A 23,859-nucleotide genomic window follows, 5' to 3' on the forward strand; every position below is an offset into this window, starting at 1 on the left:
TAGGAAATAATTTTAATGTATCAGAGATGAAAATATAACATCAGATTCTGTGGAATTTAAAGCAGTGCTGAGAAGGAAATTACTAGCATTAAATGCTTTACTAGGAAAAAGGTCTCAAGTTAATAACCTAAACTGCTACCTAAAGGAACCAGAAAAAGAGAAAAATAAACCCAAAGCAAGCAGATGAAAATAGTTAAAAAGAGAAATTAAATAATAAGCAGAATACTAGAGAAAAATTAATGAGACCAAATACTTGGTTCTCTGATGAGATCAACAAAATTGACAAACCTCTACTAAGACGAAAAACCAGAGGTAACAACTTCTTTGGGCTTTCTTTGAAGAACTGTGGTCATACCAATTTATAGTACCGTGGCAACTCATTTTAAAAATGATGATGATAAACCCAATGTGTCCAGCCCAAAGATAATGAAGGCTCTGGAAATCATGTCACATGAAAAGCCATGTTTAAATTTATAGCCAGAGAAGAGAATAATAAAAAGGAAGAAATGATCACAATGTTCAAATATGTGTAAGGCTATCACAGGAAGCACAATGATTACCTACCAATCGATGCCAGAGAGAACGGGTGTAAATTATACCAAAGCAGACACTGGGTCAATGTAAATGAGAGAACTTTTTTTTTTTTAAGATTTTATTTGACACAGAGAAAGAGAGATCACAAGTAGGCAGAGAAGCAAGCAGAGGAAGAGGGGGAAGCAGGCTCCCTGCTGAGCAGAGAGCCTGACGCAGGGTTCGATCCCAGGACCCTGAGACCATGACCCGAGCCGAAGGCAGAGGCTGAACCCGCTGCGCCCCCAGGCCCCCCCACGAGAGAACCTCTATCAGAGCCCACTGACTGTGAAATGCGCTGCTTCGTAAAGCGGCGCACTTTTCACTCCCGTCTCAATGAGTATGTTATCAGGAATTCCACATAAGAGAGTTGGAGGTAACCGCTAAGTACCTCTAAGTATTTGATTATAAAATCTACTTAGTAAGATATTAGCTAGATTTCAGCACTCAATGATTCAAGTGCTTCATTAATCTCCAATTCTCTGCCAACCAAAAGAATCACGACTGGGAGGAGAGGCCAGATGGCAGAGGAGCAGGAGACCGTTTCAGCGGGTTCCCCGAACGGAGCTAGGTACCTAACCAGAGCGCTCGGAACGCCGTGACATCAGCCTGACGTGCAGATCTCACACTTCCGATCTCTGCAGGCCAGAGGACGACGGGCGGAGAGCGACAGAGGAGCCGGAGTGCGCAGACCGCTACCGGAGGGTGCACAGGAGGGGGAGCCGCCGGAGAAGCGAGCCACTGGTAAGTAAGACCCCAGTGCGGAAATGCCTGCGCTTGGGGACCAGCAATAACTTGGGAGACTGGTGGCCGCCAAGTGGGAAGGGCCTGATCACAGCGCTCAAACAGAACGTCAGGGATTTCAGGGACAACTGTTGAGACGGGGCAGCCGCACGCACAGACCGAAGCCCATGGTCAAAGGACGGCCGCAGCCACGTCTGCTCGCACCTGAACGAGAGGCCCGGGCTCCAGTCAGTGGTCCCTGGGGCTGGCGGCTGCCGCGACCACCAGAGCCACCTCCCCTGCCTCCACCTTCGCCTGGGCTGAGCGCACCTGGCATGGGCTCGAGTCAGCGGTCCTGGGAACTGGCAGGCCCCAGGACCAGGCTCACCCGGACCAGTACGGCTCGCGGTTTTGGTGGCATGGGAGTAGAGACAAGGGGGTTCTCGGGCGACCGCTGAGACGGTGGCTGGAGGTGTGCGCCGCCTGTGGGAGGCTGCGGTGTAGAAAGGAGTTTGCAGAGAGGGGGCATCTGTGTTCCGGACCATTCAGAGAGAAGCAAACTGTGGCTTCTCTCTGAAGCGGAGGTCTGGGTGCGGACAGTTTTTACTTTGCTCTCACCCTCTGAAAAGGCAGAAGAACTGCCAGAGAACAAAAACCCCCAGAGAGCAAAAGCCCGAATTCCACGGAGCCCGGCCCCTTCATGGGCAGGGCCACTCCGCCCAAGCAGGACTGACTGAAAAACAACACACCAGGCGTTGCTCCTGGCCTAGAGGCAGAGAAGACACCTCCAAGATCAACGAGGACAGAAAGACCTCCAGACATGTGATCGTGAAATTCGTGAATCTTAAATTTAGAGAAATTGTCTTAAGGGCAGCTGGGGGAAGAGATTCTTTATGTACAGAGGAGGGAGCATCAGAATAACATCAGACGTGTCCACAGAGATCTGCCAAGTCAGAAAGGGCTGGCAAGACATATACTCAGGACACTACATGAGAAGAACATGCAGCCTAGAATACTTTATCCGGCAAGGCTGGCGTTCAGGATGGATGCAGAGACAAAGAGCTTCCAAGACCAGCAAAGACTAAAAGATTATGTGACCACCAAGCCGGCACTACCAGAAATACTAAGGCAGGGGGCGTCTATAAAAGAAGAAAGACCCCAAGAGTGATATAGAACAGAAATTTACAGAGACAGTCAGAGAAACAAGATCCTCACAGGCAACAGGATGACAATAAAACATACCTTTCAATAATCACTCCCAACATGAATGGCTTAAATGGGCCCATAAAATGGCACCGGTTGTGGATAATGAAACAGGACCCATCCATATGCTGTGTACAAGAGAAGCATTCTGAATCTAAGCATACATCCAGACTACAGTGAAGGGGTGGAGAAGCATCTTTCATGCCAGTGGGCCTGTAAAGAAGGCTGGGGTAGTGACTCTCGTAGCAGACAAATGAGATTTTAAGCTAAAGACTGTAATCAGAGATAGAGAAGGACACCACGTCGTTCTTGAAGGGTCTATCCACCAAGATCTAACAACTGTAAATATTTATGCCCCAACAAGGGAGCAGCCAATTACATAAACCAACTGTTAAGTAAAAAGACATACTGATAAGAAGGCATTAAATGTAGGGGATCTTAACACACCACTCTCAGCAACAGAAAGAGCATGGAAGCAGAAAAGCAACAAAGAAACAAGAGCTTTGAAGGACACACTGGATCAGATGGACCTCATATATATACAGAACATTCCACCCTAAAACAATAGAATACTCATTTTTCTCGAGCACACATGGAACTTTCTCCAGAACAGACCACATACTGGGTCACAAATCAGGTCTCAACTGACACCAAAAGACTGAGATTATTCCCTGCATATTCTCAGACCACAATGCTTTGAAACTGGAACTCAATCTCAAGAAAAAGTCTGCAAGAAATTCACAAACTTAGAAGCTAAAGACCATCCTGCTCAAGAATGTTTGGATTAACCAGGAAATCAAAAAAGAACTTAAACAATGCATGGAAACCAATGGGAATGAGGACACATTGGTCCAAAACCTATGGGATGTAGCAAAGGTGGTCCTAAGGGGGGAAATACATAGCCACCCAAGCCTCACTCAAAAAAAAAAAAAAAAGAAAAAAGAAAAAAGAAAAATCCCGAATACACAAACTCTCTTTACACCTTAAAGAACTACAGAATCAACAATAAATTAAGCCTACCCCATGCACAAGAAGGAAAATAATTAAGATTAAAGCAGAGATCAATGAATTAGAAACCAGAGATATAGTAGAACACATCAACAAAACTAGAAGCTAGTTTTTTGAAAGAATAAGATCGATAAACCACTGGCCAGACTAATCCAAAAGAAGAAAGAAAGGACCCAAACTAATAAAATTATGAATGAAAGGGGAGAGATCATGACTAACACCAAGGAAATAGAAACAATCATCAGCAATTATTATCAACAGTTATATGGTAATAAGTTAAGCAACCTAGAAGAAATGGATACATTCCTGGAAACCTATAAACTTCCAAAACTGAAACAGAAGAAACTGACAACCTAAATAGACCAATAACTAGTAATGAGACGGAAGCAGTGATCAAAAACCTCCCAAAAAACAAGAGCCCAGGACCTGATGGATTCCCTGGGGAATTCTATCAAACATTCAAAGAAGACAGAGTACCTATTCTCCTGACGCGGTTTCAAAAAATAGAAACAGAAGGAAAACTTCCAGACTCTTTCTATGAAGCCAGCATTACCTTGTTCCCCAGACCAGACAAAGACCCCATCGAAAAGGAGAATTTCAGACAATATCCCTGATGAATATGGATGCCAAGATTCTCAACAAGATGCTAGCTAACAGGATCCAACAGTACATTAAAAAGATTATCCATCATGACCAGGTGGGATTTATCCCTGGGATGCAAGGTTAGTTGAATAGTCGCAAATCAATCAAGATGACAGAACAAATCACTAAGAGAAGAGAGAAGAACCACGTGGTCCTCTCAATTGATGCAGAAAAGCATCTGACAAAGTACAGCATGTTTTCCCAATTAAAACGCTTCAGCGTCTAGGGACAGAGGGAACTTTCTTCAACTTCACCAAATCCATCTATGAAAAACCGACAGTGAATGTCATTATCAATGGAGAAAAGCTGACAGTCTTGCCACTGAGATCAGGAACACAAGGATGCCCACTCTCGCCACTCTTGTTCAACATAGTACTGAAGTCCTAGCAACAGCAATCAGACAACAAAAAGAAATAAAAGGTATGTCAAACTCTCTCTCTTTGCAGATGACATGACACTCTATATGGAAACCCCGTAAGTCTCCACCCCCAAATTACTAGGACTCACACAGCAATTCAGTAATGTGGCAGGATATAAAAATCAAGGCACAGAAATCAGCTGCTTATACACTAACAATGAAACTGTAGAAAGGGAAATTAGAGAATTGATTCTGGTTACAACAGCACCAAAAACCTAACTGAAGAGGTAAAGGATCTATACTCGAGGAACTGCAGAACATTCATGAAAGAAACTGAAGACGACAAAAAGAGATGGGGAAACAGTCCATGCTCATGGGAGAATAAACATTGTTAAATGTCTGCGCTGCCCAGAGCCACCTATACTTTCAACGTCATCCCAATCCAAATACCATCGGCATTTTTCAAAGTGCTGGAACGAACAATCCTAAATTTGTATGGAAGCAGAAAACACCCCGAATAGCCAAGGAAATGTTGAAAAAGAAAAAGTTAGGACCATCACCTTGCCTGATTTCAACCTTTATTACAAAGCTATGATCACCAAGACAGCATGGTACTGGCACAAAAACAGACACACAGACCAGTGGAACCGAGTAGAGTCCAGATATGGACCCGCAACTCTATGGTCAAATAATCTTTGACAAAGCAGGTAAAAATATCCAGTGGAAAAAAGTCTCTTCAATAACTGATGCTGGGAAAACTATGTGTAGAAGAATGAAACTCGACTATTCTCTTACACCACACACAAAGATAAACTCAAAATGGATGAAAGACCTCAATATGAGATAGGAATCCATCAAAATCCTAGAGGGGAACATAGGCAGTAACCTCTTTGACATCGGCCACAGCAACTTTTTGCAAAAACACCATCTCCAAAGACAAAAGAAACAAAAGCGAAAATGAACTTTTGGGATTTCATCAAGAAAAAAGCTTCTGCACAGCAAAGGAAACAGTCAACAAAACAAAGAGGAGGGGCTCCTGGGCGGCTCAGTGGGTTAAGCCTCTGCCTTCAGCTCAGGTCATGATTCCAGGGTCCTGGGATCAAGCCCCACATCGGGCTCTCCACTCCACGGGGAACCTGCTTCCTCCTCTCTCTCTCTCTGCCTACTTGTGATTTCTGCCTGTCAAATAAATAAATAAAATCTTTAAAAAACAAACAAACGAACAAAAAAACAAAGAGGAAACCCACGGAATGGGAGAAGATATTCACAAATGACATTACAAAGGGCTGATATACAAGATCTATAAAGAACTTCTCAAACTCAACACCCAAAAAACAGATAATCAAGTCAAAAAATGGGCAGAAGACATGAACAGACACTTCTCCAATGAAGACATACAGAGAGCTTGCAAACACATGAAAAAATGTTCTCCGTCATTAGCCATCAGGGAAATACAATTTACACCAGTTAGAATGGCAAAAATTAACAAGGCAAGAAACAATAAATGTTGGAGAGTATGCGGAGAAAGGGGAACCCTCTTACTTTGTTGGTGGGAATCAAGTTGGTGCAGCCACTCTGGAAAACAGTGTAGAGTGTCCACAAAAAATTAAATATAGAGCTACTCTATGACCCGGCAATTGCACTACTGGATATTTACCCCAAATATACAGATGTAGTGAAAAGAAGGGCTGGCTATATGTACCCCAATGTTCATAGCAGCAATGTCCACAATCACCAAACTGTGGAAAGCCAAGACGCCCTTCAACAGACGAATGGATAAAGAAGATATGGTCTATATATACAATGGAATATTACTCAGCAGTCAGGATGAATACTCAACTTTTGCATCAACACAGATGGGACTGGAGGAGATTATGCTGAATGAAGTTAAGTCAAGCAGAGAGAGTCAATTATCATATGGTTTCACTTGTGGAACATAAGGAATAACATGGAAGACATTAGAAGGAAAGGAAAAGTGAGGGAGGAAATTGGAGGGGGAGACGAACCACAAGAGAGAGTGGACTCCGGGGAACAAACTGAGGGTTTTAGAGGGGAGGGGGGTGGGGGATGGGTGAGTCTGGTGGCGGATATTAAGGAGGGCACGTATTGCATCAAGCACTGGGTGTTATGCGTAAACAATGAATCTTGAACACTGTATCAAAAACTAATGATGTATGGTATGGTGACTAACACAATTAAAAAAAAAAGGATCACAACTTTAGCCTTTGCTTTGGTAAGACCTTATAAATAAAAGTGTTTAATTAAGAAAATATGCAAGAGGCTGCTGGGAAGATGGCAGGGCAGAGTAGGAGGACCCAGGGCTCACCTCTTGCCGTGTGGCTGCCTAGAGAACACCCACATCGGCACAAATAACCCAGAAAGCAACCTGAAAACTGGCAGGACAGACTCCACAGCCCAACCCGGACAAAAAGCCAGGCGAGGAGACCCACTGCACGGTGCCACAAGCCTGGCAGTGTGCACGCAGCCCAGACAAGGGCCAGCATCACTCCAGAGCGAGTCCTGCTCCAGGGAGAGGGGAAGATGACCACAAGCCAGTCCGGCTAGGAGTCCAGCAGTGGGCTAGGGCAGGCAGCTGGTCTGACTGCAGGCCCCAGCCACCAACAAAAGCTTCTCAGGGGACAACACAGGGAAAGTGCCTAGAGTTTGGTGCTACTTCGTCTCTGGCAAACACCTGCTCTGACTCAACTCGAGCCCAAGGCAACCCTGGACTGGCCCACTAACACCACAGGCACCAGACTCTGCCCACAACAGGCAGAAAGCCAGTGCAGGCTGAACCGAAGGCAAACACAGCTCGCCACGTTAGGACACCCCCGTAACAAAACACTTAGGAGACACCCTTGATGCACCATTTTCTGGTGGGGACACTGCAGTGCAGGACCTCTTCATAAAGTCACTACCTTCAAGTGCAGGAGACATAGCTGAACTTCCTAACACAGAGACAGACACAATAATAGACAAAATGAGGAGACAGAGGAATATGTCCTAAATCAAAGAGTAGAACAAAATCAGAGCAAGAGACTTAAACAAAATGCAGATAAGTAATCTGATAGCGAGTTTAAAGTAATGCTCATAAAGACACGTGCTAAAATTGAGAAAAGAGCGCATGACCTCCATGAGACTCTCCACCAAGAGATGAGACATAAAAAAGAACCAATTACTGATAATGAACTCACTAGATGAAATTAAAAACAGACAACCTGGAATAAACAGCAAACAAGAGGAAGCAGAAGAACAAATCAGCCACCTGGGAGACAGAGTAATGAAAAGTAATCAAGCTGAGCAGATGAGAGGGGGCAAAAAATACACAAAATGGGAACAGACCCAGGGAACTCAGCAACACTATCAAGCATGACAGTTGCATGACAGAGATCCCAGAAGGAGAAGAGCAAGAAAAGGGGACAGATTTGTCTGAAGGGATAAGAGCTGAAAAAATCCTCAATCCAGGGAAGGAAAGAGAAATCCAGATCCAGGAGGTACAGAGAGCCCCCCCACAAAACCAACACAAAGAGGTCTGCACCCAGACACAAAGTAAATAAGATGGCCAAAAGTAGTGATAAAGAGAGAATTTTTAAAGCAGCAAGAGAAAGGAAGGCAGTTACATACAAGGGAAACCCCATATGGCTATCAGTGGGTTTTTCAGCAAAAACTTTGTAGGCCTTAAGAGAGCAGCATGATAAATTCCAAGTGTTAAAAGGAAAAAATCTAGAGCCAAGAACACTCTATCCAGCAAGGCTTTCATTCAGAATAGAAAGAGAGACAGTTTCCCAGAAAAAGTTAATGGCAAACCAGTCACGTCGCCATCACACACGGATGCCATTGGTCTGTGAGCCCCAAATCCATAGTCCAGCTGCCCTCCAGCCTAAGTCAGCATGCACAGCCTGCCACGTGCTCAATGCCAAGTTAACATGCCTTTACCTCAGACTGCCAGGGACTCAAACTGATACTGTTCTCCTCAAATTCCAGCCCCTGTGCTCAAGTCTGTGCACAAAAGTGGGCAAAATTATAACAAAAGAATGAAGCAACCCAAATAGTGACACTAACTCTGTTGAATATATAAGGGTTATAAAAGGAGTGTCATACGCTAAGAACATCTCAAACAAGCACATCAAAGGACAATACATACAGCATGATTCTGGTTAGTGAAAGAAACAAACCCAGGAAAAATAAAGTAAGATGAAAACAGAGAGGGAGAAAAACCATAAGAGACTCTTAACTACAGGGAACAAACTGTTCCTGGAGGGGTGGTGCATGGGGGGATGGGGTAACTGGGTGATGAGCATTAAGGAGGGCACGTGATGTTACATGTAACTGATGAATCGCTGAACTCTACCTCTGAAATTAATAATATACTATATGTTAACTAACTGAATTTAAATTTAAAAAGTACCCCCCACCCCAAAATAATAATATACATTCCCTGGATGCAAAAGGATTATAACAGCCTAATAGCAATGGTAAGCCAACAATTCTAAATTCTTTGTTAAAATATACAAAATCAGATTTATATGATTTTGGAGGCTCTCTACTAAGCAGCTGCACAAAACTGTAATTGTTAATTTTACAGCATACTCTGTATTATTTAACTCGAAAACATAATAGTAATCCACACAGTAAAGTGTCTATAATCTTTTTTACTATTGCCAGAGGCAGAGAATGAAGCTAAATGCTTACATCTAATCTGGTCTGATGCTGCTTAGTCATCTGGTCTTGAACCTTCAGTCTTCGAAGAAGTTCTTTGAAACCCACCATGGGTACAGGAATTAACCTAAAGAAATCCAAGTGGTCAATTATCAGATCGTAAGCCTTTTACTATTATTACAAAGTACCAGAAATTAGGGTTTTTGTAATAACATTCATATAATTTCAAAATAAATTTCTAGGGTTCAAAGACAGATCAATGACTATGAAATCAACAATGTTAAATCACAGATTTTTTTCAACCTTCTTACTTTACAAATAAATAAAGTTCAGTCAAAATTTATACTTTTAAAGGCAAAATTAGGGGAATGATACTCAGATTCAAGGTTTTCACCATACTGTACAGCCTTGTCAGTCAACAAGTAGGCTCCCAGCCCAACGTGGGACTTAAACTTACAATCCCAAGACCACGAGTTCCACGCTCTACCGACTGAACCAGCCAGGCGTCAACATTCCCCAGCAAGTATCAGTCCGTCCGTGGGAAGGCGACAAGGGCGTACTCACTTTTCTGAATCCGGGTTGTCCACCTTCGCTTGTTCCCAGATAATAGGATCGACACCTACAAAAAGGGGAAATCGTTTTTCTGAAAGAAACTATTCTCTGTTTTTATAGTATTTGTATGGGAAAGGCCTTCCTAAAATGAGATTTTAAAAAATCCAGAAGCTATAATGAAAAATGACTATTCAGTATGACAATTACAAAAATGAAAATTTTTGTTAGGATAAAGCTTTGAAAAAAATTGTAGACTGAAAGGAAGTATCTACAACCTATAGGATAATAGATTAACCTTCAGAAAAACAGAAAAAGCGCCTATAAATCAGAAAGGAAAACAAAAATATCTAATAGAAAATGGGCAAAGGACATGAAATGTTAATTCACAAAAGATAGAACCACAGCTAATAAACATATTTAAAGATGCTCAAATGATTAGAAATCAGGAAATGCTAATGAAAGTAAGTGATTTTTGCAATCAGAACGGCAAAATTAAAAAAGTGATAATCTTATTGCTGGCAAAAATAGATCAAAATGAGAAAATATTTAAAAAGAAAAATACGAGAAAAAGAACATGTTTCTGTCACAGTGTGTATACGACTTTCTTTGGAGAGCAACCTGGCAGTATCTAACAATACATAAAATATACATAATCTTGACTCAAATCTCATTACCAGAGAGCTATTATATTTACAAGGCTGTTTAACTGTTGCATAGTTTATAATGATGAAAAAGTGGAAATGACACAGAAGTGAAGTGAAGTAAGGTCCATCTGTGGTATTCCACGTAGATTTATAAAAAGAATATTTACCAGTGTGTACTGGTATGTGACGGGAAGGGCCACGATATACTACAACTGAAAAGGCAAGTCGCAGTAGATGTACAGTGCAGAATCCTTTTTTTTGTTTTAAAGGACTTACATGTACATATGCTATATTAAAATCACAGGTAAAGGACTAATAAATTATTAGCAGTAGCTGTTTCTGTGGATAGGAGATTAACTGGATCTGTAGAACAGTCAACCTAGTTATGCCGTCTACAGCATCTTTTTTGGTGAGAACACTTATTTAGGTTCTACTTGAATTCTCAGCCCAAGTTAGAAGAAAATAAAAATATTAAAAGTAAATTACCTTGGGGTAGATGGATTATGGATTATTTCTCTTTAGTTTGTCATTTCCCAACATTTCTAATGAGCATATTAACTATAAAATATAAAAGCTAAATGAATTAATACAATGAAAACATTTAAAACTTTGTCCCGAATTAGAAGACATGATAGACACTGGTTTCATTAATAACCAACTAATACCTCCCAAAATAGGGGAAGCATTTTTATCTCTAAATCGTTCATTTCCTCAAATCTGTGACTACAAACGTACCAGCAGGAGGATTCTGTAAGAGTTGTTTGATTTGCGCAGGAGAAAGTTCAGTTCTAGTCATAGAAAGGGTTACTCCAAGTTGCTGCAACTGTGTTTTTATATTCGTTTGTTCAAAATGGGCGTATAGTGTTGTAGCCGGAACTCTTCTAGAAGTACCATTTGGAGAACGCTCAACAACATAGATGACGACTTCTGTCCTGGGAGACAAACAACCAAGTCATAAAACAGCACAAAACTCACAGCTACAACTCAGTATCAATGTAGCATGTGATTTTCGAAAGGTGCTAGCAGAATTCAGTAATCGTTTTAGAAGAGAAAATATTTTCTTAAATCTTGGAAAATAAGGAATCCTTACTTAATGTTATGTTCACTTGTACATCAACTTAAATGATAGTTAAAATGAGACATATGATACTTATAAAAGGTTTGCTTCACTGCAAAGTCCTATGTAAATGTTACTATCTTTTCCAGAATTGAGAAGTACTTTGGAGATTCTGTTGAAGTTACCTGATCTCAGTTATTATAGTTCACTAATTCTTCTAGGGGCACCTGGGTGGCCCAGTGGGTTAAGCCTCTGCCTTAAGCTCAGGTCATGATCTCAGGGTCCTGGGATCGAGCCCTGCATCGAGCTCTCTGCTCGGGGGGGAGCCTGAGTCCCCCTCTCTCTCCCTGCCTCTCTGCCTACTTGTGATCTCTGTCAAATAAATAAATAAAATCTTAAAAAAATTTTTTCTAACCCAACATATCCCAAAGTAAATGTTTTTACCACTAAGTATGAAAATTATACAGAAGACATAAGAAGTAAATAAGTCGTATTTCTCCATGAATGAGTATGCACAGTTATCAGTTAAAACTTTCTAATAACATCTTTGTGGCCTTTGATTTGCACACACAGCCATGATTAACCTTTCTTCCTGTTTCTGAACGAAAAATCTAAGTAATCATTAGTATCCGGTAAGTTAAGAACTCCCAAGATTAAGGAGTACCTGGGTGGCTCAGTTGGTTTAAATGTCCAACTCTTGATTTCAGTTCAGGTCATGATCTCAGGGTTGTGAGATCACTTGGCCTCTGCACTGGGTGTAGAGCCTACAAGATTCTCCCGCCCCCTCGCCCTGCTCCTCCCACCTCTGACAGACAGACAGATAAATATATATAAAATAAAAGTAACTCCGGGGGCACCTGGGTGGCTCAGTTGGTTAAGCGGCTGCCTTCGGCTCAGGTCATGGTCCTTGGGATTGAGCCCAAGGCTCTGGGACCATGCTCAGCAGAGAGGCTGTTCAGCAGAGTCTGCTTCTCCCTCTTCCTCCGCCTGCTGCTCTGCCTACTTGTGGTCTCTCTCTCTCTCTCTCTAATAAGTAAATAAAATCTTAAAAAAAAAAAAAAGTAACTCCCAAGATTAAGCAAAAAAGCTTTTAAACAAATGTTGTTATAAATACTGAATAATAACTAGCTGAGTAATAATATTCTGCTCAAAGATTTAATTTGTGCTTTATCAACAAAAACGCTGTTGGCTCCCTCTCTTTGGACCAAGGGGCACAGAAATAAGTAGTACATTTAATGTATACTTACTGATCATCTGGCAATGTTTTAATACCCTCTACATTTACAGTAAGGGTCTGGTTTCCTCCCAAAACTTTATGCAATGATTCTACCAACTGCTGTTGTTGGCTTCGAATATCTGTTTCTTTTTTGTTGAAAACTAAAACCACCAGCCCATCTTCATCTTTATTATTGGGCATACAACTATATCCTACTGCCTGTAGAATGACAAAACAAACAATATCAAAACTATGTACAGATTTTACATCAGATGTTTAATATTAATACGTTAAGTATCTGCTAAAACAGGGAAAATGGTTTAATGGCTGCTAATGAAGGAAATAATTATTCTTGCCACCACTCTGTGCCCTAGGTCATCACACAAGGATAAAGAGAAACTATTTTACCCAAGAATAATATAAACTTAGAGTGAAATTAGAATTTCCTCTTCAACAGAGTAACCAAATAGCCTTCCCTTCTAAAGAAGTTTGATAGTCATTACTGTTGGGTGTTTCTGAACTCTGATGAAACAATTCTGCATGTCATTATAAAAATGACCAAAAGTCATGGACCGAGGCCTAATTTATTTTACTATATTGACTTATGGCATCCTAAACTAAGTTTTAGATAGAGCGAAGATATGATTACTATAGTTTTTTCTAAATATGACTACTTTTAAAGTAGAATAACACCGTTAAACGTATAACACTATAAAGAATATCTACATCGTTTTATGGGTTCATGTCATATAAAACTATATGAAGCATGTTACTTTTAAAAATATAAAATATGGTAAATTATACCTAAGGAATTACTTTTCTTTTGTCACCACTTATAATGCGACTTTTTAAAAAGATTTATTTGTGGGGGAGGAGTACGGAGAGCGCGACAGACTCTCCAGCAGACCGCCCGCTGAGTGAGGAGCCCTCTGCAGGGCGGGATCCCATGACTCTAAGACCATGACCTGAGCCAAAATCAAGAGGCAGATACTTAACTAACTGAGCTACCCAGGAGCCCCATAATCCAACTTCTGAAAAAGAATTTAAATTCATTCTAGACTAGTTCTCATTTTACCATATGTACGTTATATATCAACTTAAAAAAAGTTATATCCAATCTATGTCCACTATATAGCTCTTAGTCATTACACAAAAGTATTAAAATTCCAATTATATACACTTAAAAATTCCTCTTGTTAGAGTGATAACAGATGTTTTAGTAAGAGAAGCTGGTCACTTTCTGTCGTTCAACCACGTTGAGAAGGGTCCGACCCTCAGGCTCGCAGCCCCACACACAGGCTTACATACGTACTGATTACAGACAGACACAAGCAATAAAAAGTAGTTTGGTTTTGTTTTCTTTTTGTGCCACTGAAAAGTGGCTGGGGTGCCTACGTGGCTCAGTTGAGTAACGGCCTGACTCTTGGTTTTGGCTCAGGTCAGGATCTTAGGGTCGTGGGATCAAGCCCCAAATCAGGCTTCACAGTCCTTTGAATCTGCTTGGGATTCTCTTGAAGAATTCAAGATTCAGATTCTCTTGAGAATCTGCTTGGGATTCTCTCCGTCTGCCTCTTACCCCGCACACGTGCACGTTCTCTACGAAAACCTGTAAACACGTCTTTCAAAAAAAGTGGCTGGAGTATAAACTGGATTGCAATATATTATTTATGAAAAATATGCCATCGAGTTGACCTAAATACTCTCACTGGCTAACCAATCTCTGAGAAGTCGAATTCAAAGGAGAAGGTTGTCGGGTAGGCATGGAATCAGGAAGAAGAAGATTATACTGTTTTAATGGCTTTAGCATCCAGCTATAATAGTGACAACAGAATGATACCTGCCAAACAGAACATACAACCTGTCTAGCCAGTACTCTGCTGGCCAGAGTACACATCCCGGGAGAGTGTTAGATGATTCTCACTAAATTCTAGTTTTGGGTCTCTACTTCACAGATGCCAAGTAGACCACCCTGCTTCTAACGTGTTTTCCTCAATTTTAAATTACATTCTGATCATCCCTTCCCCTTCATTCATACTCTGGTCACCTTCAATCACATGTACGTAAGAAAGCACTTCACCTTCATAACTTCTGCATCCTTAAAACACAAGTGTAATTGTACCATATTCAAAAAGTACTAAAGACAAAGCAACTGTTTTCTTCATATTATTTTAATCCAAATATCACATTCTCTCTTACACACACTCTTCAAGGGAGGATCAAAAGAAATACTAATACCTTAAATCGGCAAAAGGGATTTTCTTGTGTGAACTCCACTGGTGGAATGTTATTGTTGAAATATCCTTTTCCTGTTCCCCAGAAGGCCTGTAGTTGATTCCATTTTGCTAAAATAGCATCCCTCTCATCCCCTAATAGCGTTGGAGCAGAAAGAGCACTTGCAGTATTTATCAGTTGGTTGGACTGTGTAGGCGCTTGTGTGGGTTGACTGAAGAGACCACCTAATGCTAGAAATGTACCCCATAATTAGTATTTCAAAAAAAAAAAAAAAATCGATCAATTCAGACCCTAGGTATAGTAGGCAGAATAATGCCCCTTCCCCCCAATGTCCTCATCCTAAACCCTGGAACCTGTAAATATGTTACTTTTCACAGCAGAAGAAACTCTGTAGATATGATGAAATTAGGATATTGAGTTCAGACTACGCTGGATTAGCACTTAGTGGGCTCAACACGATCATAGAGGTCCTGAACAGGGAAGGGGGAGGTCAGAGTGACACGTGAGGATGAAGGAAGGGGCTACAAGCCAGGACATGCAAAGAGAGACTAAAAGCTGGGTAAGGCCAGGGAACGGATTCTCCCTTAGAGCCTCAAGAAGCAACAGCCCTGCCAACATCTTGATGTCAACCCAGGGAAACCCATTTCTGAATTTCCGATCTCCAGAACTGTAAGGAAATAAATCTGTACTGTCTTAATACATACACTAAGTCTGTGATACTTGGTTATGACAACATTAGGAAACTAATATACTAGGACAACCCTTATAGTCACTATCTTCTCAACACAAGCACTTCCACTACCGGTATGTCAGCTGGGTTCGTATCAGACCCACATCAAAAAAAGCACATACGGATAAGATATGGCGAAGTAAAGTGTGTGAAGCCGCAGAATGGGTTTTTAAGCCTTTATTGCTATTATACATGTATAATAAATACAAACTAGAGGGCCTGAAATAAGCAAAAAGAATCATTATACCAGTGTTTCATCAGTACCAACGTGATCACTTCTCCTTACATGTAGTAAAAAGAACAACAAATGAACTAATCATCAGGATTCTAAGCTAAAAGCTTTAGCAGGCTGCGAAGCTTTGGGCAAGTCATTTAACTTCTCTGTGCTACAATTTCTCCAATAGAAAGGGTAAACTTGTTAGATCAGATCAGATTCTCCAAAGCAGCAGGCAAGTAGCCCCAGTACAAGAACTTACAGCTGTCCGGCAACAGCTGGGTCACTAAATGGACTAATGCACATGACCAACAGTTATCTTTTCATGATCTGATAATACACTTTAAAAGTCTCAGTTTGGTGCTAGTCTGCCTTTAATGACTCGCACCTGCTTATTTCACATTTTACCAAAGGAAAGAATAAGGCTCAGAGCTTGAGGCAAAAGTATTAGCTAGAATCTGCTAACACTATGACATTTTCTGTGTACTTGATTTCAGTTTTCCTGTCTTTATAGCAAATGATACTGGTTTTCCATTTATAGCAGGAGTACAAATCTTCCTTTTAAAATAAATATGTAAAGTTAAAAAGTAAAGTGACTTAAAGTTCTTAGTAATACAAATGGTACAGAGAGAACAGAAAAACCACGAATACCAAAATGCTCTGAGTTAAGGGCCGCTGTATGAGCTGCTATTTAAGTATTCTTTCAGGTCGACAGGCTCTAAGTACCACAGGGTCACTGGAGCTGCTACAGGGCTAGAGAGGGTCTCTTGTTACCCTCCAGAGAGGATGATATTAATTTCCAAATGGGCGCATGTAAAAATTGTAAAGAATTGGACTAGAAGCCAGAAGACTTGAATCCTGGTTATTATAAGCTCTATAAGCTATTTACTGTAGGGGCGCCTGGGTGGCTTAGTGGGTTAAGCCTCTGCCTTCAGCTCAGGTCATGATCTCAGGGTCCTCGAATCAAGCCCCACAGGAAGCCTGCTTCCCCCCCTCTCTCTGCCTGCCTCTCTGCCTACTTGTGATTTCTCTCTCTGTCAAATAAATAAATAAAATCTTTTAAAAAAAAAAATACTTCAGCAATCAAAAAAAAGGGACGAAGAGAGAAGGAGATGATTAAGTGTGGCAAATTCTGACTTTTGCTGAATCTATTCAGTAGAATCGGGGTCATTTTACTCTTATTTTTGTGTTAAATTTCTCATTTAAGTAAAGAACAGTAAGTATTCATTGGATCTGAGAGGACTAATGATCTTAACTATGTGAGTACAGAAAACAGAATCCGGATCAGTGCGGGCTGAGAGGTAAGAGAAGACAACAGACAGAGAGCTCCCTTTTCCTAGTTCACGTTTATGAAGAGAAGAGCAACTGAAATGTGACTGTGAGATTAAGGTTGTTTTGTTTTGTGGCCACTGTTTTAAGAAAAAAAGAGACTTCAGGTTGTTTAAATATGGGTAAGAAGGATCCTTGGGGAAAGAAGCTGAAGACCGTGTTGGGGAGAGGAGTGCTGCTAAAAGAATCCCCAGTCCGAGTGTCCCTGGGAAGCATGAGATCCACAGCACAAGGAAAGGCTAAAGGAGGAGTACGGAGGGAGGCAGATGAGCAGATCTGGCAGTGGGAGACTGAGGAACTGTAGTGCAATAAAGGATTTTATCTTCTCTTTGAAGTGGAGGTCAAGGCCATCTGCTGAAAGAAAGAACAGAGAAATCTGAGATCTGAGAAGAATAAAGGTCTGTTACAGAAGGTGGGAGAATAAATTAAATAAACTTCCAAGGATTACCAGACAAAGCTGAGGCCCCAACTTACACCAGTGATTAAGAATTTAGAGGTACTATTCAATCTTTTGTACTGTGTGATTTTCTCAAGCTGCACCTAGAGAGACAATTGGGCTTTCCTGTGCTTGGGATTTTTTTTAACCCTCAGGCACAGGATACAATGACAAGAAGTTTAGGGTATTGGCAACCAGTGACTAGTTAGCTAATTAGGGAGGACAGTGAAGATAAGAAGGAGCTGATGGAAGAACAGAAAATGGCCTAAATGGTCTAATGGTCTAACGGTCTAAATGAAAACGTCACCAGTTAAAGACCTAATGAGATCTAGGAACAGGTATATTTGAAGTATTTAAAAAGGCAGGCTAAAAAAACAATAGATTATGGGATGCTCACATTAGTGATTCTGAAATTAGAACATTTTCAGATGTTGCCAAGGCCCGGGGTAATAACTGTTTAAGAGAAACGGAAGACGTCTTTGGAACAACAGGTAGACGGCAGGGCCGTGTGATGTTCGAGTAACGCAGACAGAGGGAAGCTGGAAAGAAAAGGAGGACTAACAGCCGGCCGCCGACGCTCTCAGTGGGTAAGAGGTACCGTCCAGAAGTCGGCGGCTACCTGAGATTAGACATCGCACAGAAGGCACAGCCAGAGAACGTGCATCTCATACAAGCAGGGGTTTTAAGAATAACGCAACAGCTCCATCGTCTTTGCAGATTAAACTCGAAACTCCTTACAGCAGCAGCTCCCAAACTCATCATGCTGTGCCATGCAAGGATGCGTCTGTCAGTTCTTCCCCCCACTTGGAATCCCCTTTCTGACTCTATCCAACTAATTCTTTAAAGATTCAACTCTTCCGTATTCCACAGCACCTTCTAGGGACGCATTTTAGTGCTTTCACATTATATATGTATTCTGTATAAGTGGATGTTTATTATTCTAATTAGATATTTGTTATTGTCTCCTTGTAGGCTATAAGCAGGAACTGTGGCTTTCAACCTGAGATACCTAATCCCTGACGTACAATATACAGGCAGAAGTGGCTGCTACAAAATTTGATAAGTGGCTGCTACATATTCTGCAAACGAATAAAACCAAATTCAAAGTCCCATTTTTCCTAATGAAAGTGTAATTATAATAACTGAGAGTTGGGGAGACTTTCAAGAAACAAAAAAATTCACTTTCCCCTTCTCCTAAAGTACTCAGATTTCCAACAAATTTTGTATTTTTTCAGGATAACAGAAAAAAGAAATGACTAAAATACTAGAAAAAAGAACTGAGACTACTATTTTCTTTGTCCTACTGGCTAGACAGTTCTTGAAATTCATCTTTAATAAACTAATAATCTTCAATAATTGAGTAGGATGAATTTTAGCCAATCAATCAAGTTACCTAAGAACAATGAAATGAAAGTGATTTAAGAGGTAGTAGACTGGACTAGTGGAAACAGCATCACACAGGAAGTCAAAGAACTTGAATTTATGTTTCTATCCTGCATCTTGGGAGGTCTACGGAAGTCACAATCTCTGTTTTCTCTCTTCACCTAAGAAATGGAGATAAGAAGAGTACTATTTCGCAGGATTCTTGTGAGAATTACATGAATTAATCCATAAAGATAGGCCTGGAACATGTGCCGTGGGAAGGAAGCTATCAAAGACTAATTCTAAGCTTGTACCAAAGGACTTGAGGCCAACCTGAAGAGGCTTGTATCTCAGGCCAAAGATGGAACAATTTAAGTATCAGTAACTGCAACAGATTAAAAAATACCAAAAAGTTGAAATACTTAAGTTCCTAATATTAAGTAAAAATTAACTGGAGAATCACAGGGAACCAACTCTTTATTTTTGAAAACTAATTATAAATATGGAAAGAATCAACCAAATAGTAAATTTAAAAATATTAAAAAGTATTGCAATACGCGGAAAAGAAGTCACGAGGTCCGAGTACCACTTTGCAACCCCTGAGAAACTGATGGATCTAAGTAATCATCGCCAACGGCTGCTGCCAGCGCAATCGAAAACAGACACAACCGACCTTACATATACCTCCTGATAAAGGATGCGGTACATCTGCAGTCTTGCAACCCCACAAAAACTGAACTATCCACCAAGTGCCTAGATCCAGCCCAATTCACAAGAAACACAGAAGACAACAAAATATGTTAAACTACACCGCAGGAATGCAATACAAGTTAAGTCCTGACTTGAAAAATCCTACAGGAGAAGTGCTGCATTTCTATAACAAACTGGAAAAACAAAACAGGAGGGCTAACGGGAGCTTACAGAGGTTTAAGACACAGAAAACTAAACAATAACGCTTACAGACTTAATGACCAAACTATACAGTAAAGAACAAGTGACCACCACACGACAGACAGGACTACAGTTCCTGACAGGGAGGGGACTGCACGGGCAATGCGGGGGGCTGCTCAAGTGGCTGGCCAGAGGCCGCCTGCTGACACAGGCAGCGGTTACAAGGGTGCTCACCTTATACACAACTCATTAAGCTGTACTTCTGTGCAGTTCTCTTTTTTGGGTTACTTTTAGCAACAACATAAACGGAATGCTATTACACACAGAGGCTTCACAATCCCGACCATGCCAGTCTGTCTTGGCAACTGGTATCATCACATATAAACATGAGAAGTTGCTTTCGGAGTCTTGTGGAACATAATACTGATAAATCTTCACAAAAAGATATCTGTTAAAGTGTTCTCAAGAGTGCACTCAATGCTGGCTGTATGTTACAGTTTTGTATTTGAAGAGAGATGAAGGCCTCTCATACTTACTGGTCTGCTGTGGCTGCTGCTGTGTATTAAATCCTCCAAATCCCAGTCCAGTTCCCAAACCAGTACCTAAGCCAGTACTACTTCCAGTTGTTGTGCCAAAACCAGTACCAAAGCCAAAACCTTTGTTCTGAGTACCACCAAAGAGTCCTTTGAAGAAAAAATTTAAATTGTATAAATTAAAAAAAAAAATCTGATCTCTAGCTCATTTACATCTACAAATGCCTTCAGATATCCTCTTACCAGTAGTTCCTGTGTTAGCTGGAGCCGAAAAGCTGAATGCAGAGCCTGCTGTTGTAGTTGTTGTCCCAAATCCTCCAAACCCACCTAATTTAAAAAGGATAAATGAAACAGAGAGGAAAAATCTTTTGCATACGTAATTTTTTCCAAATCATTTTACATCATTGCCACGTAAAAAGAAAATATTCTGATCTAATTTTCCCTTTCTCTACTTTCAACTTCAATTTTTTAAAAACTATACTACTAATCAAGTCAATATGTTGCAAAAAATAAGTAAATATTTCAAACAGAAATATCACAATGCAATACATAACCTTCAACAAAAGGGCTGATTAACAGTTACAGCTGAGAAAACATGTTAGGCCTATTCCCATGCTTAACAAACTCGAAAATGACTATGCATGTACTTTCAGGGCAGGTGTTGCAATTTCAAATGCCTACAAGATTTAGGCTGAGAATATTAATGAGTGAAAAAGACTGGGTGTTTACCGACTGGTAGAACTGTTCCATGTGAACAATTTTTTAAAGTGTTAGCAGTTTCCAAATTCCAGCAGATTACTGCTGTGGGAGAATGGTAGTTTAGTAGTCTTGTATATTCCTATTTTTCCCAAGAGAAACACAAGATCTAGATTTTCTATGTGAAATGTATAAGAATTTTAAACCCTAATTTAGTTTTCTGGCAAGAAAGTCAAATATTTTTTTAAAAGTGTGTCAAACAGATCACACTGGCAGACTGTGGCGCCAGTTTGCAACTTTGGCTTCGGTGAATTAACTCACATGCTCTCTTAGCTTATGTTTCCATTTAGTCTTCAAGAAAACTTAGGCACTTCCCAAAGGAAACATACTCAGCTCCCTACAAGAACATGTTTCTTGAAGAAGAGATAAGGGGAAGAAAAAACCCGCAAGTGGAAGGCAGTGGGAAGGAAAGAGCAGAACTAGCCCAGCTCTCTGCCCCAGACCGGCAGCTGACAGACACACAAATTTCGTTTTTAGGTTAAGTTTAGAAATGAAACTCATCTTAGTCATATGTCTCTTGACATATGAATGGGATGGAATACAAACAATCTAATATTGTTTTGTTTTGTTTTTTCTTATTGTCAGTTTTTACCTAATTACCAATATGGTGCCAAAAAATCTTAAGAAAAAGGCTTGAACCATTAGTGTGGAGTTATGCCAGTTTTTTGCAATTCTAACTTTTAATCTCATATATCTCTAGTATAAGAGACAGATTCATATTACATAAAACATATAAAGAGGAAAAAAATCCCAATCCTCTGATATTCATCATATAATTTTGATTTGGAAAATTACTTAAAAATACAGTGTATATTGTAGCCATAACCTAATACTCTATTTTCTTGTAGGTTTTATTGCAGTATTGGAAACAGTAAACGTTTTTATTTTAAAAATATCACCTAGAAGTACAGAACAGTGTTCTCAAGCTTTTTCATTATTCCTCCCTTCTACAGAAAAACTATACTATATTCTGAATTGGCTACACAATATTAGTATCTTATCATGGTTCCTAATACCAAAAATGTTTATTAGTAATAGTGGATCTGCAAAGACAAAAAATAAACAAGAACTTCTATCATCCCTTTGCTGAAGGCTCAGTTAATGAACATCTATAAAAGTGGCTAAAATACAGTTACATTATCACAACTCAAAATTAACAATGATAACTCAAAATGAACATGAAATCAAGCAAATACTGTAAGTTTATTTATTGTTGCTGAATTACAAACTGGGTGGCTTTGTTTGGAAACACAAATTTCAAAATAATGTCGTTTCACCCAGTGCCAATTTTAAGCAAACAGGGAAAAAATAAACATACCAATGACAGTGATACATGATCACTTTAAATATACCTTAACAATAATGGACAGTTTTATCCTTGGAATCCAAGGTTTCAAGTATTCTTCAAAACGTTTCAAATCAGATGCCAAGGTGATATTCGCACTGCAGTAACAAACACTGCACAAACACCCAAATAAATCTTAGGGAATACTGTTTACAAGATGCATATAATTGGCATGGGCATAAGTGGCGTGATGTAAGAGAATACGGACAATAAATTCATATACGAGCAGCAGAGGAACAAGACTTTTCCATAGGATACTGTATATAAAGTACACTGACGTATTTTAAATTTATACACACGTATACCCATTATAGTTTGTGTTTTGCAAATTTCCAATGAGCTTCAATCCATACCGATACTAAAATCTTCATTATTATTTTTTTCATGCAAAGAGGTCTCGCCTACCTACTAGAACTCAACGCTCCGTGACAATAAATTAAATTGCTCTGCTCATTTCTCAAAAAGTGCAGTGAAAACTGGGGGCTCTTTCTCCAGTTAGGCATCTAACAGAAAGGGACCCTCATCTGCGGAGTGAGTGGAGGACATGCATTACGGTGGTCGCACACCGTAGAGCAACCGGACGGGAGCTGCTGTTCGTATAAGACTCGTTTCTCTCGGGAAACACAAGGACAAGCAAATGGAATTCCAATGACAGATGCAAGAAAAATGGAAAAACGTGACTGCAGGAGTCCAAGAATCCCAGAGCAGCGGCCTGACTGCCGGGCCTCTGATTGGGAAGAGATCCCACCAATTTGGAAAACGGCCTCTACTCGGGACCGCGCGTTCCGAACCCGCACCCCCTGGAAGGTGCGTTCTGTTCCACGGCTGGGAAGTTAACGGGAACATCAGACCTCGGGACACTTCCCCACCCGCATCTTCTAAGACAGGCAGGGCTGGGCTCCAGGGCTGCGGCTCCGACCGCGGGGCGGGCACCTCCCCGCCGCCGGGCCGGCCGCGCTCCGTCCCACGTTCTTGGACTCCGGCGCCCGACGCTCGCCGCGCGGACGACCCCAGCATCTACCTGCGCTCGCCAGGCTGTTCCCAAAACTGAACGGCGTCGCCGAGGTCGTCGCAACGCCGAAGTTCCCAATGTTAAAGTTCACCGCGGGATTAGCGGTTAGTCCGAAACCCCCAAAATTAAACCCACTGGCGGTGGAGTTGGCGGTCTCAAGCCCACCGAATGCTGACCGGCGCGGCGGCGGAGCCACGACAGACACGCAGAGCGGGAGAAGCGGAGAGAGAAGGGAGAGAGAGCGAGAGCAGCGTTAGCGGCGATGCGGGCGCCCGGGGGCGAAGGCCAACCCGGCCCGGGCCCCAGGCGGGCAGGAAGGCGCAGGCGGGGACCCGACGCGAGCGCGAGCGCGACGCCGCCCCGAGGACCCGCGCCGCACGCAGCCGC

The 23,859-nt window shown here is 41.1% G+C and overlaps 1 protein-coding gene across 2 annotated transcripts in view; it reads right to left on the reverse strand.

The window, feature by feature from the left end:
- The window catches only part of NUP54 (nucleoporin 54), a 35,550-nt gene that overhangs the window by 11,059 nt on the left and 632 nt on the right, over positions 1-23,859 (reverse strand). The window contains exons 2-9 of one of the 2 annotated variants that reach the window (XM_032334616.1): positions 23,482-23,643; positions 20,603-20,686; positions 20,363-20,509; positions 14,868-15,094; positions 12,664-12,851; positions 11,095-11,291; positions 9,728-9,782; positions 9,197-9,290 (exon numbers count right to left, since the gene is read on the reverse strand). In XM_032334616.1, the coding sequence (XP_032190507.1) occupies positions 9,197-9,290; positions 9,728-9,782; positions 11,095-11,291; positions 12,664-12,851; positions 14,868-15,094; positions 20,363-20,509; positions 20,603-20,686; positions 23,482-23,643 (1,154 nt within the window). The remainder of the gene's footprint in view (positions 1-9,196; positions 9,291-9,727; positions 9,783-11,094; positions 11,292-12,663; positions 12,852-14,867; positions 15,095-20,362; positions 20,510-20,602; positions 20,687-23,481; positions 23,644-23,859) is intronic. The other variant, XM_032334617.1, reaches the window with a different exon arrangement.

The sequence above is a fragment of the Mustela erminea genome, chromosome 2 (assembly GCF_009829155.1).
Source record: "Mustela erminea isolate mMusErm1 chromosome 2, mMusErm1.Pri, whole genome shotgun sequence".
In the NCBI taxonomy this organism is placed as follows: domain Eukaryota; kingdom Metazoa; phylum Chordata; class Mammalia; order Carnivora; family Mustelidae; genus Mustela; species Mustela erminea.